The following is a 17,108-nucleotide window of genomic DNA, read 5'->3' as shown; positions in this document are numbered from 1 at the left end:
CCCGGTAAATGGGGACTTAAGGGATCGGCGGCTGGCTATTATTGAAATATCCTGTACTCGGGGAAACGGGCTGTACAAAACTTTAGAGATGAGTCTCTAATCCCAGAATGGAAAACGGAACACGAAGAATGAGAGGGATATGTTTCGCCAGAACACGAGGGACCTCTTTGCTTCTTCTCCCTTTTACCCCTTTGGTCTGGGCCGCTTTCCACTCGATCCACTGAGGGTCGAATACCGAATCTGCATGGGTCTCTAATGCCAGCATATCTTCCCTGCAGCCTGCAGGTCATGATTGCCGCCTGTAATACCCATCTGCTGTATTACATCCGATGAGTTGCAGCAGATCGTGGGTATATTGTCCGCATATAGAGAGATAGAGATCTGTAGAAACGATCGGCTCGGGTGATAAACATTTGAATTCCTAGCAAGAGCCGGAATAGGTCAAAGGGACTCCAAGCATTCGGAACTCTTTGCCCAAAGCCAATCCCAAGCAATCCAGGCCCCAGGGAGGACCCACTGCTGCCGCCAGGGGAGCGAACTGCCAGACTGGAGTCCTGCCGAGCCTGTCATCCTGTCCATGCCAAAGGTACGGCTGTCGCCTAGTTCAACCGGAGCGAGACTGTGGATCGGTTTGTCCCTGACACGCCGGGAATAGCATAGATGTGCATAACTCCGTACGTACTATATATGTACTCTCGCCCGGCCTTTCTTTGACTCTCATTCTCTAAGCACACCTCAATGGTGTAGAGCAGTTGTGACCTTTTTCTTTTTTTGTTCCTTTTCCTTTTTTTTGGGTGCTGTCATCCCCATCCTCTCGTTTCGCCTTGTCATTCGTTTTATAGCATTTGTTTCACGTCCAATCGTTGCCTTTATTCCTTTCATTTCCTTGTTCGCATTCAAGGACATACTAGCCGGAATCGCCATTGTTCCAAACTCCTACGAACTGTCTAGCTCTTCATAAAAGCTCCTTTTCCTCCGACTGGATCAATCGAAACACCATCGATCCAATATGGAATGCTTTCGGCAAATTTTCCGGTGCCTAAAGGCACCTCTCAGACGCGACAAGGGAAGGATTATTGAAATTGTAAGTCGAGTAGAAATCAGGGAAATGGGCTGTCGTTGCAAAAGAAGTCGCTGACAAATTTATCAAACAGGGTCCTCCCACTGACTTCCGAAAAGAAGAATTGCCTGCTTATTTTTCCGATGCCGAGTCAGTTCTCTCGCCCAGCCAAAATCCGACAGAACGCTCACATCTGACCAATCAATCACAGGACGCTCACGTCCCAGGACAGCCGCACAGCGACCGTGGAGAAAGACGGCACGATGATCGAAATGGTAGCTCTACCATCGTCGACGAAGAGCAAGGTGCGGGCCCATGTCCGAAGGATGAGCGTGAAATTGTCATCCGCCTCCGAGAGCGCGTGAAGTTACCCCGATGGTGGAAGTCGAGCCCAGCTGCAGGTCACGAAACTGAGGCCTTGGCCGAATCGATCAAGATGAAGGAAATGCGAAGTACCGAACTGGAGGGTTGATAGGGAAATTGTGGATTGGTCCGTGGATGGTCACATCAAGAAAGTTGGCACTTCATTGTGCCGGGATTTTTTTGCATCTGAAATTTTTTTTCCGCCTGCCACAGGTGAATGTCTTGAAGGAGGTTCCTTGGACTTGTTAGAGATAGTACTATTTATCCTAGATGACTCTGGTAGTTCATCAAGGTCATCAAAAAGCGATTGAACTCGTGATTTGTACGCGTTCGCTGGACTGGGCCGCCCATGTGCTGGTTTCACGTTTGGTTTTGACGTAGACATGATTTGTATTTTAGATTGCCGCTGGGCTCGTGGTGTTGTCTCATCGTGTGTCTGACTTTTTCGTGGAGTGTCATTTGTTCTTCTCGGTGGTGGGAGCACGACTGGATTGGTTTCTAGGTCGAGATCATCATCGTCCGAGCCCGAGGCCGTCTCTTCATCTAGTTCAATGCATGAAACTTCTGGTGCTCTTGATGTTGCAGTCACACTCCCTATACTGCTCACCCGGGCTCGTCCAGTACGTAAAGTAGGCGCCTGTCCAAAGCCCGCCGCAGCTCTAGTAGAGGACTTGGGCGCGTGAACTCCAGCTAAGGATCGAGTTTTTCGTGGGCTCGTCATCAGATCATGGAGATGTGTTCCAGCCCATCTCTCATCATCTTCAGCTTCATCTTTCTCGTCGACTCCTCCGTGTCCGATCTGCGCAAGTCCGGCTTTTTGTCGCCCCCTCAGCGCTTCGGTTTCCCTTTTCCGTTCAACTTCGTTTGGAAGTGGGGTACGGCCGTCTGTAGGCCTCTCAATTTCTCCGATCCCGGCTGCATTATCGGCTTTCACTTGCTTTCTCCGTCGCAGGTACTCCGCATGGTGTAGATGTTGAGTAAATGCTTGTGCGACGGCGTAGAACTCGTCTTCTACCATGACCCAGCCATCATCGTGTTGAATTCCTTCGATCAGGAATCTATAACGTGCATATTAGCGAATTTCTCTAGTTGCGCGGGGCCTGTTTGCGATCGTACTCTTCGGAGGGACAGCGTCTGATTGGAGAGGTCGGCGGGCTTTGGGCTATATAAAGCAATCAGACTTGGTATTTGGCTACAGATATTCCAAATAAAGAACCTACAGGACCTGAAGAAATCGCGCCTTGGGGGAGAAACTCGAGGGTTTTTGGGAGTGAGGTTGTGATCAGGACTGGGTTCCGTTTTCACGCGCTTCCGCGGTGTTGACTCCTTTTTCACAGGAGTTCTATTCTCAGCGCGAAGCCAGGGCAATGTCCTGGGCATAATTCAAGATAATATAAGGGAAATCAAGACGTCGCTTGGTGTCGCGATCTTAGCAAAAGATTACAATGAGGGAAAGAGAGCTACTGATAGGCATCCACGGGCGATAAGGTGAGGTCACCCGCATTCCGCGCAACGCAAACCTTTAATTTGGGGCTTCCCTACGAAATGGAAAAATTTGCAAGTATGCAACTCATTCTTTTGGGTATCTAATGCCATTTTGGGCATTGGTAATGCAAGATGAAAAGAACTGGGACCGCCTCAAACGCCTCGTGCAGGATATATCATCGAAATCAAGAACGGACTGCCGGTAGAACGCCCATTCAACCATTTGAGGGAAACAAAATAAAACGCCAGTATCTCTGTCCATGCAAGGCTCCGCTTACACCTCGCCAGGCCGCTTGCTGTTGCAGCTCACGATCTTGACCTTGTCCGCGGACACAGTTGTCTGGTTGTCCAGCTTGAACGAGACATCCTTAATCAGGAAGGTCCAGACTTCGTCGCAGAATCGGTAGGTGTCCAGGTGACCCTAAAATTGGTGGAAATGTATATGTTAGCCTCATCGAACTATGATCAAACCATGGCCCATTGGGCAAGTGCTTTGAACGTGAAATGAGTTACCTTGAAGGTGAGTCTGGCCCGAACTTTGTCCGCCAAGACTTCGGTGACAATCTTGTCAAAGGTCCCGAGGATTTTCATCGCTAGCTGGGGCTCGATGCGGCCTTCATTGATCAGATCGTCGAGGGTGTCGGTGAGGGATAACCCGAGGCTGGATGTTCCTTCAGTCAGCTTTGGGGCATTCGATTCGTTTCGTCGGGTATATTACCTGCTGCCACGGTAAAGCTCATAGTAAGCTACAGATGCCATCCTGAGATGAATTAGTGGCAGACTCGTCAAAATGGTATCGGAGGAGTGAGTGACAAGAGCAAGTTCATGATCGCCTGCCGAATCGCGGAGGCGGTCATCAACACGTGACCTTCTTATAGTCACGTGTAAATCTTTATCTTGAATTGCGTCAGTGTTTCGACATGTGTTTCGACCTCACAGATTTATCAGTAAACATACAAATTTGGAACAAGCTCGAGGATTAATACAGCATGACTGTGAAAGGATTGGGGCCTCTATCCTTTCGAAATAAAACATTATCCAGTCGATTGCATGTTACTGGTATACGATCCTTATCAACAACCTTGTTCAGAGCATCGGAAGCTCAAGGTCGGTCAGTTCAGTTCAAAAGCCCATCTCAAGCTAACACGCATTGTTTTGGAACTATAGACTCCCAAAGTCACCAAAATACAGAGTCGAAGCAAGGAGAAAGCAATCAGACATCAGAGAAATCCTCGAACCAAGATAATAATCGCCGCACGCTCCCACCCACAGTCAAAACCGTCTCCCAAGCTGATGCTGAGCTTCGCGAGCGGCTCGAACAAATGTCTGGAGCAGGAGGGGCCTGTGGAATTGAATATGAAGACGGCAAACCGAATGCAATGAAGCGCGGCGTGCGAAACAACATGTTCCGATTAATTTGAAACAATCTTCGACATCAACATATCATAAGAACAAATCTTGATCATCTCTCAAATTTCACGGATATAAATACCAGCGAGGTATTACGTCCTGTAATGCAAGCTTGGCTTCATATGCTTTGGCAATATACGCGGGGGAAGAATGTTCTCAGCTCATCGTTCTCTTCCGTGCCCGAGAGTTACATATATCCATCAGGACCAGACTTCTTAAACTTTGTTTCCGACAACATAGATTAGGATGCTCAGGCCTGCCTTAGGTTGATTTTGCCTAATTAGTATTCCGAATATGTGCATGTGAGGTTCTTTGATAAGGATAAACGGTCATGCATAATCAAATGCATTCCGCTCCTCGGATGTGCCTGCATTCTCTGATTATGCTTCCTTGGGTGGAGCCGCGCAATCAGTCACGATGCCCTCGCTGTGAAGTTCTTGACTCTCAATAGTTGGAACATTCCTAGCCATGTGCCATCGGAACGCTTTCATTTCCTGGTTGGGGTGGACTTCATTGCAATGCGCAGGCTTCTTGGTGAGAACGAGAGCGAGAGAGTTGCATGCATGTCATATTAATGCTCGGTGCAGTGCCTCATAGGCTGGGCTTCAATGCCATGCTTTGATCGGCGGTGAAATATCGCTCCGGGGGTTGGACTTCGACAGAAAAGTTGAGAGACCATAAATATAGCAAACCATATCATGGGGACGAGGAATGGACTGGTCCAAATCCAATGAAAGCGTAAATCAACGAAATTACCACTGTCCAAAATAGGATCCCAGTGGCAGAAACCAAATCTCATTTCTATGCCGTGAGCCCCAACTCGAATTTAAAAAGAAACAGATATTGTCCCATTACCACCTATTTTCGGCCATTTTCGCATTGCTGAACTCCACCCAAAGAAGGAAAAAGAAAGAAGAAAAAAGAAAACAAATGCTTGCTAGCGTTTCATAGAAATCTCATTTCCGCACAACCATGCCAGCCAAAACACCAGCGCCAATGACACCACCGTCGGATGCTTCCCGTAAGAAAACTGACTTCCCACCTCGCTGTGGACCAGTCCGCATGATAAGACGGTCAATATATTGTTGGCACATCTCCTTGAATTGCGGGTAGTGTTGGATAATGCCACCGGTGTAAGCCACGACGAGTTCTTCAGGACCGGACTGCCAATCTATTGGCGTAGGGTCGAGGACAGGGACGACATGTTCCTGGGCTGCATGGTTGGCAGCGACAGCGGCAGAGTTGAGACTTGCAGCCGCAGCGTCCGGTGCACCAACGAACTCAGTGATGGCGTCGCCGTTGCTCTGAGGTGAAGCAGGATTCTCAGGTGAGCTGCTGTTGCTGTCTTCCTTCAGCTCGATCTCACGAGCACAGGCTAGGAGTCCAACCACCGCAGCGGCAATCAGCCCAGCTGACCGTCTCTGTACTGCACGAGCGATCTTTCGGAATGCTCCCGCGGCTCGGGCATCCCAGCGCCAGTCACTGCTCTCTGGTGGAGGGAGGGATTTGTTCAAGGCTTTAGCGAGGTCGCTGTCAGATCGGGATTTGGCGACAAGGTCGGAGATAAATGTTGTTGTCAGGGCGTATTCTTGGATGAGATTTGCAGGTAGGGAGCGTTTTGATAATTCAGCGACCGTTGTGAGATAATCGAATAGGATCAAGCGAATCAGTTCACCAATGTAGCGGCCTCCGGTCATGTATTCGAATGGCTGGAAGCCTGGACGTGCACAGGCCTGGTCCAGCTCAATGTCCCATTTTGTGGTCACATTCAGCTCCTTGAGTGGTGGCGCAGCACCAGAAATAGTCCACTCGGTGTTAACGATAGTCTCCACAGCGCTGGGTTCCATTGCGTTCACACTCTTGGCTTTAGATTCGTGCAATGCACTGAGCTTCATTGGGATGGTTGCGTTACAGCCAGTGCCCACAATGATACCCATGGCGACTCTGCTGTTTGGTAGAGATTTGACCTTGTACGCAAGGGAAGCTAGCGTAGCTACTGTGTCATTGGTGATGGCTTGGATTTTCAATTTTGGTAATGCGAAGAGCTTTCGACGTTTGGTTGAAGGTTCGTCTTCATCATCGGGTCGCCTTGTGTGTTTTTCATACCCATTCAGAAGGATATTTCCAAGATTAAGATTTGATGAGATAGCGAAGCCTTTTCCCATGGGCATTAATGTGGCCTCTGCCAATGATTCTTGCCTGGGCTTGGTTAGCACACAACAACTGACCTTGGTAGCAGGAGCCCCAAAATCCGGGAAGACGAGCAACACAAGCACATTAGGAAAAGAACTCACATGATGGGGAAACTGAATGTGATTCCCATATCTAATTCGGCGGGGATATCCTTCTTAGTAGCATCCGATGATAGACTCTCCGCTACCACCTCCGCAATGCAATCACCGATCCAAGAAAAGAGATCTTCAGCCTTGTCCATCTTCAAATGCTCTTGAATAGGCCAAGCTCGTTCCAGCGTTCGCTTTACTCGTTGGCGCTGGGCTTTCCGGATGGTGTCCCGTGATCTCTCCGTGGCGTCTATAGGTCGAACATCGGAATCCACGGCTTCTCCAAGCAATTCGATAAAAGCAACTCGAAGGTTGCTCCCTCCTACATCAATCGCTAGATAGCGCCCGGTTTCCCGACCAGTAGGAAGTTGAGTGACGGGTGTTGGCAAAAATTGCTGGTCCGATGTCAGGGCCAGATTGCGGTATGTGGTGGAAAAGCGCCGGGCGAGTTTATACAGCACAGCCTCATCCAGGGACATTGGTGACAAGAAATCTTCCAATTGTTGATTGTGCGCCAGACATTCTTGTTGAATGGCGTTTAGTTCCGAACTGTCATCCTCATGTTCTTCATCGTCAATCAAATCGTCGTGCATGATTTCGCGCTCCTCGTCCTCATCCTTCTTGGACGATTTTGAATTGACCGAGGCCATGATGGAAAATGGAAGATATATCCGAAATTTTTTTGAAAAAAAAAAGAAAAGAAAAGAAAAGAAATCGCTATTCCAAATGGTTGAATACCAGACAAAATGAGCTGACACAGCTATGTCAATAGTGACGTGTAGGGGTCTGGAATGTTTAGGAATAGAGACAGGGCACCCTATCCTTAAAATCCTTGAATTGTGGAGACAAAGCTAGCGAGGGAGCTAATCCAATGCCTCAAGAGCTAAACTTGTTGTGTTAGCGAGGTTGCGAAGGAAATATTTCGGTGACGCGGTCTGCAGGTCGTTTGGGCTGCGGGGAAAAAAAAAAGGGAAAACACGACGATCATGCCAGAAGGGGCAATCTCCATCTATGTTTTATTCCGTACATACCCTGGAATTTTCGGTATGTACTAATTGCGCTGATCACGCAAATAATATTTCTCAGGGATAAGGGTGGGAGATGATAGACTATATACGGGGGATCGGGGGATCTTTGGGCTATGTTGTAGGGAAATATCCCTAGATGGCCCTGAGGGAGTTGTTGAAGAATGGAGTTATAAAGCTCCCTGCTTTGAGACAGGAGGAAAAGCAAAAGAGAAAACAGAAAGAAATAAAAGAATATAGGAAATTTGTTAGGTACCTTTTCTGTTTTGGCTGAAGTAAGTACTGCAGTGATTGGAAGGACAGTGTCGGGGAACAGTCGGAGGTCAGAAGTGGGGGGATGAAATGATTCGTATCAGATGTGATATGTTGATCAGATAGAAAGGTCCAGAAACTCAAAAATTAGACAGATTATAAGCTTGAAAAGTCATAAGAAAGAAAGAAAAACAGTAAATATATAAGAGATGAGATGCGACCATCGGAAGGCACGAGGCGATGCGACGTTGTTCGGGGGCAAGCTAAGTATCCCCTTGACTTTCTATTGGATTAAGAAAACTCTACTTTTAATCTCCCCTCTTTGGCATCTTTCTAAAATCAACTCTCGGTGTCTATGTAACCCTACTTTAAATATATCCGGCTAAACCCTGCTCTACTTTCAAGAGCAGAAGATTATCCCAGAGAGCCAAGCCGATTTCCCCATTCTTGGCAGTCTCGGGATTAGACAAAGCCCAAGCCTATGCGGCGTTTGGAGGCGAGTTCCAATCGGTTGAAAAGTAATACACCTCTTTAAGAGGAACATTGGTGGGGTCAAAGGATTCTGGCCTGGAAAAAAACGCACCAAAGTATGGTGTTCCAATGTTGCTATTCGTTCGATACGAGACTCGCCTAAGTTCGATTCATGTATACACTACTCGTGGCACTCGCGTGGTGATCGGGCCGGACATACCCGTATTCAGACGAATGCGCATCTACATTTTGACCCAACAGGAACGAACCCATTTGCATGGTCTCGGTCTCGATCATTCGCTGGCACCCGCCACATCAGGCTGTCAGATCTGACTGGGGTCGGTTCAAACTGCCTTACCTTGGTGTTGCCCATAGTTGGTCATAGTTGATCATCTGCCCATCGGCAAATAGTCCGATGCTTCTCGTGTTTGGTACAATTCTATCATAGAATTGATTAATCAAGGTTTCATGTACGAGCCTCAAAAGCACGCGATCCCAAGCCATTATGCACGGTCTGTCCAGAGACCATACCCGACCAAGCCCAGTGATTCTAGACATGGGGCTATTTGAAACTTTAAGCTACGGAGTAGTCGATGCCCCATCTAAATCGCCTCCGAAGTCGGAGCCCAGCCTGATCGGATGAAGGTGTGCACGGATACAATGGATCGAATGGCCTTGGTGATTGTTTAAGCGTTTAGGAGGGGAAAATGTCTTACCGGCCTTTCAGCCAAAACAATAGTAACAATTGTAGGGCTGTATCCTTATGATTAATTAACAATAATGGCTGGGGCTCACCTAGCCATATGTATCCATCTACATACTTTGTCCATAAAAGGCTTAGGGAATATCTTACGTAATGACCTTGGCACCCCTCCAGAGCTCCGCCCGACCTCTCCACATGATCTTATCAAAACAACGTCACTTCTGATTTTATCTCAGCATGGAGAAACTACCGATCCACTCTAAGGAGGGATATGGGGACACTCTTGAACCGAACAACCCTAATCGTCGTGCGCGTCCTAGCACAACCACCTATTTGTGTCGGATCGGTGTCATCGCGTTGTTCTTTATAGGCTACATTTTGCTTCTAAGGCCATCTTCCCCACGATGTACCGGCATAGCTCCAAAAACGGAGAGCTATAGAGCTCAGGCTCAAGAAGAGTATAACAACTACTTACAGCTGGGACGCTTTGATTCTGATACACATCAGACACTGGAGCAAACTAAGATACCGCTGGAGGCTCACATCATGAGCAAATGCCCAGATGCCCAGGACTGCTTGCAAAAACTGGTTCTACCAGCCATGGAAAGAATCAGCGACAAGGTGGACTTCAAACTATCATTTATTGCTAGGTGAGCATCAAATCACATGTGGAGAAGAACTGATGTTATTCTGTACCAGATTCTATCTTACACATTTGACTAATATTATAATGATAGCGTGTCTAAAGATTCCGAAGAGATAGAATGCAAGCATGGCCCAGGTGAATGCATCGGTGACATGCTCATGCTCTGTGCGGCCAACCTTCCTTTCCCTCCCACTGCGGACGAAGCGTCTCTCCCATCTCAGTACCCCCGGACCCCTATTATCCGGTCGCTAGGATTCGCAAACTGTCTGATCAATGACTTTGCCCGGATCCCGGACCGCGAATTTGTTCACCACTGTGCAATGGAGCATGGAATTGACTTTGACGCCTTAAACAAATGTGCAAGCCAGCAGAATGATGACCCGAACGATGGCAATGACGGCGGACCACCACTCAGTGGCATTGCGCTACTACGCGAAAGTGCTATGCATGGCGAACAACTTGGTGTCAAGATTAGTTGCACAGTGCGTCTTGATGATGTTGTCTGGTGCATCCGCGATAGCGACGAATGGAAAAACTGTGCCCAGAATGGAGAAGGCAGCCAACCCTCGGCCCTGGTTGACCAAGTCGAAAAACTCTGGAAGGAGAGAAACTGAGTCCTAGCTGGATACTTCATCGTTTGTACTCTGGATTCATTCTCATACAATAGGACATATGCCCATACGATAGGACATGATATTCGATAAATGCAACTAATAGTCCCCTACACGTCATCATATTACACCCGCACTGTAGGAATCCCGACATTCAAATTCGGTGCTTAAGCTATGCATTTCCCAGATGAACTCCTATGTTTGGTAAACCTGACTCCACGTCATGTATTGAAGACGATGTTCCCCTCTCACGTAGTTGACAAACGATCCCTATTAGCCGAGTTACCCACAGTCTAGCCATCTACCTTTTCCCTTGCCATTGTTGTATTTGATCAGATCTGAGAACTTCTTTCTTCTCTTTCCTCTCTCTCCCCTCCAGCCATCTTTATCAACACCGCGCGGAGCTTCGCAATGCCGCCATTTTCTCATCCCAAACACCGCGGTATGTTGCTTCTAGCCTTGAGCCCACCCAAATTCGACTTCAATGTTATCACCTTATCATGCTAACGAAATGGCTGTCATAGAGACCAAGCGTGTCGTGTCGCGTGGGGTGCGTGCTAAAGAGGACAGCTTGTACCTAAAGTGGAGTGTGGTGATGAATCCAAGCGAGCTCCTAAAAGAGCTTGTGGGCAACCGTGAGCATGCTCGAGCCCTCTTCCATGGACTGAGGCGCCAAGTCAAGTCCATCCGCCACCGCTCGCAGTCCTACGATGATGGCCAGGTCACGATCTACGACCGTGTTCTCCTTCGTCTCTATGACGAGGGACACACAATGCAACACTACGGTCTGCTTGAATTCTATCTGGCCGAGTATCTGGGAACTAAGAACTCCCACTCGGAGGGGGAGAACAACTCTGTCATTGCTGCCCACTTTGCCGCCCAGCACATCCTGGACAATGGTCTGTCGCTGCGCCCTGATGAAATTTACTTTCATGTATTCTAACATAGCCTTCCAGGACCTATTTCCGAAATCCCTATCATTACAGCCGATAGTGTGGAAGGCACCACCGAAGATGTCCAGACCAGCAAGTCGTCAGAGATCTCTGGCGCATCCAAGTCACAACATGTCGACAAGCTTATTCAGGTATACCAAAAGGCCAAGGCCGACTACTACATCCTTGAGGTCACCGAGAGCCACCGCGAGCGAACCAACAGTGTCCGATTTCTCCGTGACACGGCCGAGAATCTCCTGCGATACCTGATGTCAGCCGACAAAGACCACGATCTGATTCCCGAGATCGAGGACATCATTCAGGTCAGCCAGACACATGCAAACCAGCTAGCCGGTGGCCGCAAGCGCAAGTTTGAGCACATGGACAACGACTCGAGGGGCAGCCTCAGCCCCAACCCCTACAAACCCTACGGAGACCAGCGCGGAAGACGCAATCGTCGGGATCGATATGTCCCTGACAGTGTCACATGGGACCATAGCCACAAGGGTGGATGGGACCATAGCCATGTCAAGAGAAGGATTGGATGGGACAGTCGTGCCTTAGACTCCTACCGTCCTTAAGCTCACTGCGGGTCCTGAGGTCCTGGTCGAAGGATACGTTCTTGATTATGAGGGCAGCCTTTTCTTCACTACTGCTTCTGAAAAGTACAAACCTGCATGTACCAGAACAATCAACCTCAGACTAAAAAATCAACTCAATTACACAAGCAATATCCTCCTACTTGTAGATCAGTTGACAGTTGAAGTATGAAATCCCAACCCAGGATCGCCAATAGAACTAAGATTCGCGCTAAGCCTTTCTCATATTAGCGCAAATTACAAACCCACGTGTGAATATGACATAATCCGTCCCAGAAGGGGCCCGCGGGCCTAGAGATCCATGCCCAGGTGATCAACATCGGTCACCCGGTCTCGCGAATCGAGGGGGGTTATTTTCTTTCATTTCGATCTCAGAGAAGAGGTTATCTCTGCCCTAATGGATAGACTACCTCACCGATCAGGCTCCTGAAACAACTCCAAAACGTGTTTCCCCTGAGAAATGGCAGACCTTCGTCCCTCCGCCGCGGCGAATAATGCATCTTCCACTAGCTCCAGCACGTCCTCAAACCCACAATTTACTCCAGTCTCTTATGCCTCGGACGAAGATAATCCAGTGCCAGGGCCCGCGAAACCAACCACAGGCCCATTGCGACTGCAGACGAACTTTGATGACCATCAAGACGTCAGCGACCCTCTATCCGATTTCGAAGGTGATGGCAACTATAATACCAGTGGGGAGCTTGAGGGGAAGCTGCCGCGCGGCGGTTTAGGCCCGAAATATACACCGGAGGAGGAGAACGAGGTAGTGAGGAGATTTGATCGAAGGCTGGTCCCGTTTCTGGCCCTGCTCTACTTACTCTCCTTCTTGGACCGCTCGAGTATGTTTGGTTATTTCGCATAGCGGACTGCTTCCCCTGTGATTGCAGGCATGTACTGATCGTTTGCCCAGATATCGGAAATGCAAAGATAGCAGGACTCAAAGACGATCTACAACTTTCATCTTCGCAATATGAATGGCTACTTACTGCTTTTTATATTACTTACATTCTCTTCGAATGGATGACGCTGATGTACCGTGTTGTTCCCCCGCATATTTATATTTCTCTTTGTGTATGTGGATGGGGCCTCGTCGCATCATTCCAGTGTCTAGCTACTTCTTTTGGGGGCCTGGTCGTTCTCCGGGCGTTGCTCGGAATCACCGAGGCAGCCTTTGGCCCGGGTGTCCCATTCTACCTGTCTTTATTCTATCGCAGACATGAGTTGGCTTTCCGTAATGGATTGTTTATCTCAGCGGCACCGCTCGCGACATCTTTTGCTAGCAGTCTGGCCTACTTGATTGTAAGGTTCAGCAGCGACGGCCCGATCTCGCCATGGCGAACTCTGTTCCTTGTGGAGGGGTTCCCAAGTGTAATTGTTGCGGTATTTGCTTGGTTCCTCATTCCGGACTCCCCTGGTCGAGCTCGATTCCTGAGTCGCCGGCAAAGGGTGGTAGCTCAGCAGCGCCTTGAAGAGAGCACAGCCGACTATCAGCCATCGCATGGAAGTCGATTTAACTGGCGAGAAATTTGGAAGACTGCATCGGACCCTAAGGCTTATATGGCTGCCGTGAGTGTTATCTCTATCCGAAATTGCGCAAAGGTTCTAACGCATCTACTACAGTTTATGTTCTTCAGTTGTAACGTTGCTTTCAGCTCAATGCCTGTCTTTTTGCCCACTATTATTAAAGAGTATGTCCTATATCAGAATCCATTCATAATTTCATAGCCAACTGATACCCCTCACAGCATGGGATATTCCTCCTTACAAGCCCAAGCCCTCTCAGCACCTCCCTATCTCGTCGCATTTGTCGTAGTCCTCCTTACCGCATACGCGTCAGACCGCAGCCGCTCTAGAAGCCCATATTTGATAGCCCATGCCCTCATATCATCACTTGCTTACTTAGCGATCGCGGCAACAGGTTATTTCCACTCACACCTGTCACCATGGCTTCACACATTCATTCGCTACATCTGCGTCTACCCTGCCACTGCCGGGTTCTTCTCCGCAATCACCCTCATCATCACATGGTCAATGGATAACCGCGTCGAAAAGGAAGGCAAGGGTGCGAGCATTGCCATTCTCAATATCATCGGACAGTGTGGGCCCTTGCTCGGGACAAGATTGTATCCCGAAACTGACGGGCCGTGGTATATTCGGGGCATGGCTACTTGCTCGTTTTTCATGGTTGTTGTTGCAGTTTTAGCTGTGGGACTGCGTATTCTTTTACAGAGGATGAATCGGGCGGCCGCGAAAACAACCTATACCATTGAACAGGCTGGTCCTGTGGATCAGGGCGAAGAGCGGGATGTTCTTATGGGTGGTGGGAGGAGGGATGATTTAGAGCATTCCACTGGGGATAGAAGGCTTGTGTATATCATATAGTTGATACAGTAGTCACCGCTTGAGGTGTTCATTGAATATTGTTAGCCATATAATACCCTCCGCCCTAAATGACACGCATTTCCTAATACCTAGGCACCGCCCCGAAACATTTGCGTCGATTGATTGATTGATAATTTCATTTTCCCAGCGGGTTGAGATCATGAAGTGTTTGCTAGTGCCAAAATTATGCTATAGTGACGTTGCAGACACGTAAAAGGTATGGCGGGTAATATGTTAATAACGCTGTGCCATGGTTGACACTAGCGCTCCGCAAAGCCCATGAAAGGTCCCGAACCCCGGGCCCAAAGCTCAACTAGCAGTGGGCTGTGGGCCTAACATTCGAAGCACCAAACCAACCCGCAGCCCATTCGTGAGGGCCTATAAGGCCCCCATTAAAGCCCATTAAGGGAGTTTAAGCGGCATCTTATAATCACTATACAATATTATATTTTAACCCCTTTAATAGTCATATAAATTATAAATCCAGAGTTAATAATAATAGTAGCTATATAAGTATATTTTAAAGAAAATCCGATGGGTAGAGGTCGAGGAAATGGCTAGCTAATATTAATATTTTGATAAGATATGTATTTGGGGTTAGTATAGGAGTACTACTACTTTTTAAATGAACTTCCGTAATTTATAAAATTATCTTAATGACGCGTTTTCTCGCATTTTTAAACGTGATATATATATAAAACTAATAAGGAGCTCTAAGTTGATTAAAATGCTACGTTCTTTGCGTATGCTTGTAACACCAAGCAGGATGCGCCATGTCCGCCTGGACGCGGTAGTTTTCCTCCGCATCCTCCAACAGTGCCATATCTAGGGTGGCCACCCCCATTCCTTCGATGGAAGTACCCAAACGGACCAGCGGGCCGGCATATGGCATGGTGATTTGGGAAAGACCGCAGTAGTTCTTTCCAGGTGGTCCACCCGCGTTGGCAAATACCACGACACAGGTATTCCTGATATCGTTGCAGATAGACCTCCTAATTCTCACATACAGAGGCAAAGCGGGGGTCCATCGGGATCCAGTTCGTCAAGTGAAATTCAGGCAAAACAGCCAGTTGACAGACATCCCTGCGCTGCAGCCTGGCGAACGAAGTTCACGGCGCGGGCAAAGTTGTCCTCAAGGGGCTAGAAGAGCACCGCATCAGACACTGAAATGATGACGGGGCCTGTTTCTGAAGGATTGAGGATGTACTATAGCGACCTGTGAATTACTATATCTGGTTAGTTTTGCCGTTACCAGGTTAGCGCCCCAATGCGCTGTCAAGTTGGTTTAAAAATAGCACCTCCTCCACCTAGATCATAGGTCCATGCGCTTCCTGATACCCCCCCCAGCTTTCAAATGCTATCTTTTCTTGTGATCTTTGCTTAGTACCGGGCGGTTTACAGTACACAGCATTATTGCAGAGTAAGAAAACGAGATTCCATTCTACCTTATCGTCATGTCTGCAGACTGGGCTCTTGGTAGCCTATTGGTGGCGATTATTATTTTCCTCATAGATCAGAGACTGGCCTTGCTCATGAGAAGAGTCATCGCAACTTGCCTACAGTGGTTTCACTTTAAACCAGCCTATTGTGCCTCTGCTGTCTGGAACGATCTTCCAGATAACTTATGCTTTCATTTCCATCGCAATTGTTTGCACAATCCACCCGGGTATGAGTCTTTCAACAAGCTCCCAGATGCCCATAGCTTCGAAGACTTTTTGCAGTATTTCTCGGCTCTTCGTGCTCATCAAAAGGTGAGGGTCGTCAAAAAGCCAGTGGCCTTAGATCTCATGCGAACATACTTCAATACGGATTTTAAAACTATATTGATGTGTTTCATATCTACCATTCACATGAAGGGGTCGCAAAATGGCTACTGGGAATACCGTTACGATAAATTCTCGAAGTCTTATATATTCAAGTTTGGAAAGTCTTTTTTGAAGCGCGAATCAATGCACCATCTGAAAATTGCAAAACTGTGACTCAACGCACGAAGATGGAATTCGATCTTATCATCGCATCGGGGTACCCGCCATGGTATCAAGAGAATTTGGAAAATAAACATGGTGTGACTTTCACTTTTCCACAGCTGAGTAACAGGAGCATTGCTCGTGCTGGCTGGATTGTTGCCATTGGTCTAGGCGATGCTGGAGCGTTACCATATTTTGCAACTTCCTTCGGTGACTTTAAACCTTTATTTCCAGGGTCTCACCACAGAGGGCCTGGACAAGGTTCTTATTGGCAGGGATGTCAGCACCTCCGAAAGTTCATCAGCGGCCAGATTGGGAAGGCATTTCCTGATAACGAGCTTATTCAAGTCACAAACCGATCGATTAAAGGAATGTTGAAGGATCACACAGGTTGAGTGATTTTTAAAAAATACTCCGCTTAAGGATGCAATGTGCCGGGGCAAGTATACAGATGATCTTGATGCATCAGATATTGATTTTGCGATCTCTATATTTAACACCCTGAAACTAGAAGAAGGGCCAGACATCGCACGTCTGCAAGTCATTCTTTTACCTGTACTTGCAGGAGCAATTAGGGGGCTTCATAAGGTTCTACAGCACCTGAACAGCGGCAGCTCTCAGTTAAGAGGGGACTTCAATGACCTGATAGCCCAGAATCTTCCTGTATTCCTCCGCGAGTGATTTATAAATAAATTCAGATGCTTGAGGCTCTAGATCACTTGTCATATCTTGATCTAGTCTCCCATACAGTACATCTCGAGCTCAATGTTATCACCTACAGTATATGATTTATGTAGAAAGACAACGAGGTGCCCAGGATCGGCAACAGGCATGGCTGGTTCGGAAATAGCTATCTATTATCCGCATTGCATAACTATGGTGATCTGTTTTCGGAATCCTCCGTACTGTACAGGATCATT

At 47.9% G+C, this 17,108-nt stretch overlaps 7 protein-coding genes across 7 annotated transcripts; 5 read left to right on the top strand and 2 right to left on the bottom strand.

Moving 5' to 3' along the window:
• Positions 1-1,009: 1,009 nt before the first annotated feature.
• PEX2_032740 (uncharacterized protein) lies at positions 1,010-1,532 on the top strand (the record flags this gene model as incomplete). The annotated part of the gene is made up of 2 exons (XM_016740549.1): positions 1,010-1,084; positions 1,155-1,532. 2 exons carry the CDS (start codon positions 1,010-1,012, stop codon positions 1,530-1,532), a joined length of 453 nt encoding a protein of 150 aa, XP_016601201.1.
• A 30-nt stretch (positions 1,533-1,562) lies between these two features.
• PEX2_032730 (transcription initiation factor IIA subunit gamma) lies at positions 1,563-3,667 on the bottom strand (the record flags this gene model as incomplete). Its single annotated transcript, XM_016740548.1, has 6 exons — positions 1,563-2,481; positions 2,540-2,585; positions 2,644-2,795; positions 3,187-3,329; positions 3,380-3,569; positions 3,627-3,667. 6 exons carry the CDS (start codon positions 3,665-3,667, stop codon positions 1,563-1,565), a joined length of 1,491 nt encoding a protein of 496 aa, XP_016601200.1.
• A 230-nt stretch (positions 3,668-3,897) lies between these two features.
• Positions 3,898-4,329, top strand: PEX2_032720 (uncharacterized protein; the record flags this gene model as incomplete). Its single annotated transcript, XM_016740547.1, has 1 exon — positions 3,898-4,329. One exon carries the CDS (start codon positions 3,898-3,900, stop codon positions 4,327-4,329), a length of 432 nt encoding a protein of 143 aa, XP_016601199.1.
• A 945-nt stretch (positions 4,330-5,274) lies between these two features.
• Positions 5,275-7,250, bottom strand: PEX2_032710 (hexokinase family protein; the record flags this gene model as incomplete). The annotated part of the gene is made up of 2 exons (XM_016740546.1): positions 5,275-6,517; positions 6,613-7,250. 2 exons carry the CDS (start codon positions 7,248-7,250, stop codon positions 5,275-5,277), a joined length of 1,881 nt encoding a protein of 626 aa, XP_016601198.1.
• Positions 7,251-9,288: 2,038 nt separating this feature from the next.
• On the top strand, positions 9,289-10,311 carry PEX2_032700 (GILT family protein; the record flags this gene model as incomplete). Its single annotated transcript, XM_016740545.1, has 2 exons — positions 9,289-9,701; positions 9,789-10,311. The coding sequence occupies 2 exons, from the start codon at positions 9,289-9,291 to the stop codon at positions 10,309-10,311; spliced, it is 936 nt and encodes a 311-aa protein (XP_016601197.1).
• Positions 10,312-10,719: 408 nt separating this feature from the next.
• Positions 10,720-11,821, top strand: PEX2_032690 (uncharacterized protein; the record flags this gene model as incomplete). The annotated part of the gene is made up of 3 exons (XM_016740544.1): positions 10,720-10,750; positions 10,833-11,207; positions 11,265-11,821. The coding sequence occupies 3 exons, from the start codon at positions 10,720-10,722 to the stop codon at positions 11,819-11,821; spliced, it is 963 nt and encodes a 320-aa protein (XP_016601196.1).
• Positions 11,822-12,299: 478 nt separating this feature from the next.
• PEX2_032680 (uncharacterized protein) lies at positions 12,300-14,221 on the top strand (the record flags this gene model as incomplete). The annotated part of the gene is made up of 4 exons (XM_016740543.1): positions 12,300-12,678; positions 12,750-13,405; positions 13,460-13,527; positions 13,585-14,221. The coding sequence occupies 4 exons, from the start codon at positions 12,300-12,302 to the stop codon at positions 14,219-14,221; spliced, it is 1,740 nt and encodes a 579-aa protein (XP_016601195.1).
• Positions 14,222-17,108: the final 2,887 nt, after the last annotated feature.

This window comes from Penicillium expansum, assembly GCF_000769745.1.
Source record: "Penicillium expansum strain MD-8 chromosome Unknown contig102, whole genome shotgun sequence".
In the NCBI taxonomy this organism is placed as follows: domain Eukaryota; kingdom Fungi; phylum Ascomycota; class Eurotiomycetes; order Eurotiales; family Aspergillaceae; genus Penicillium; species Penicillium expansum.
The sequence above is the reverse complement of the archived record's forward strand: the minus strand, read 5'-3'. Positions and strand labels throughout refer to the sequence as shown.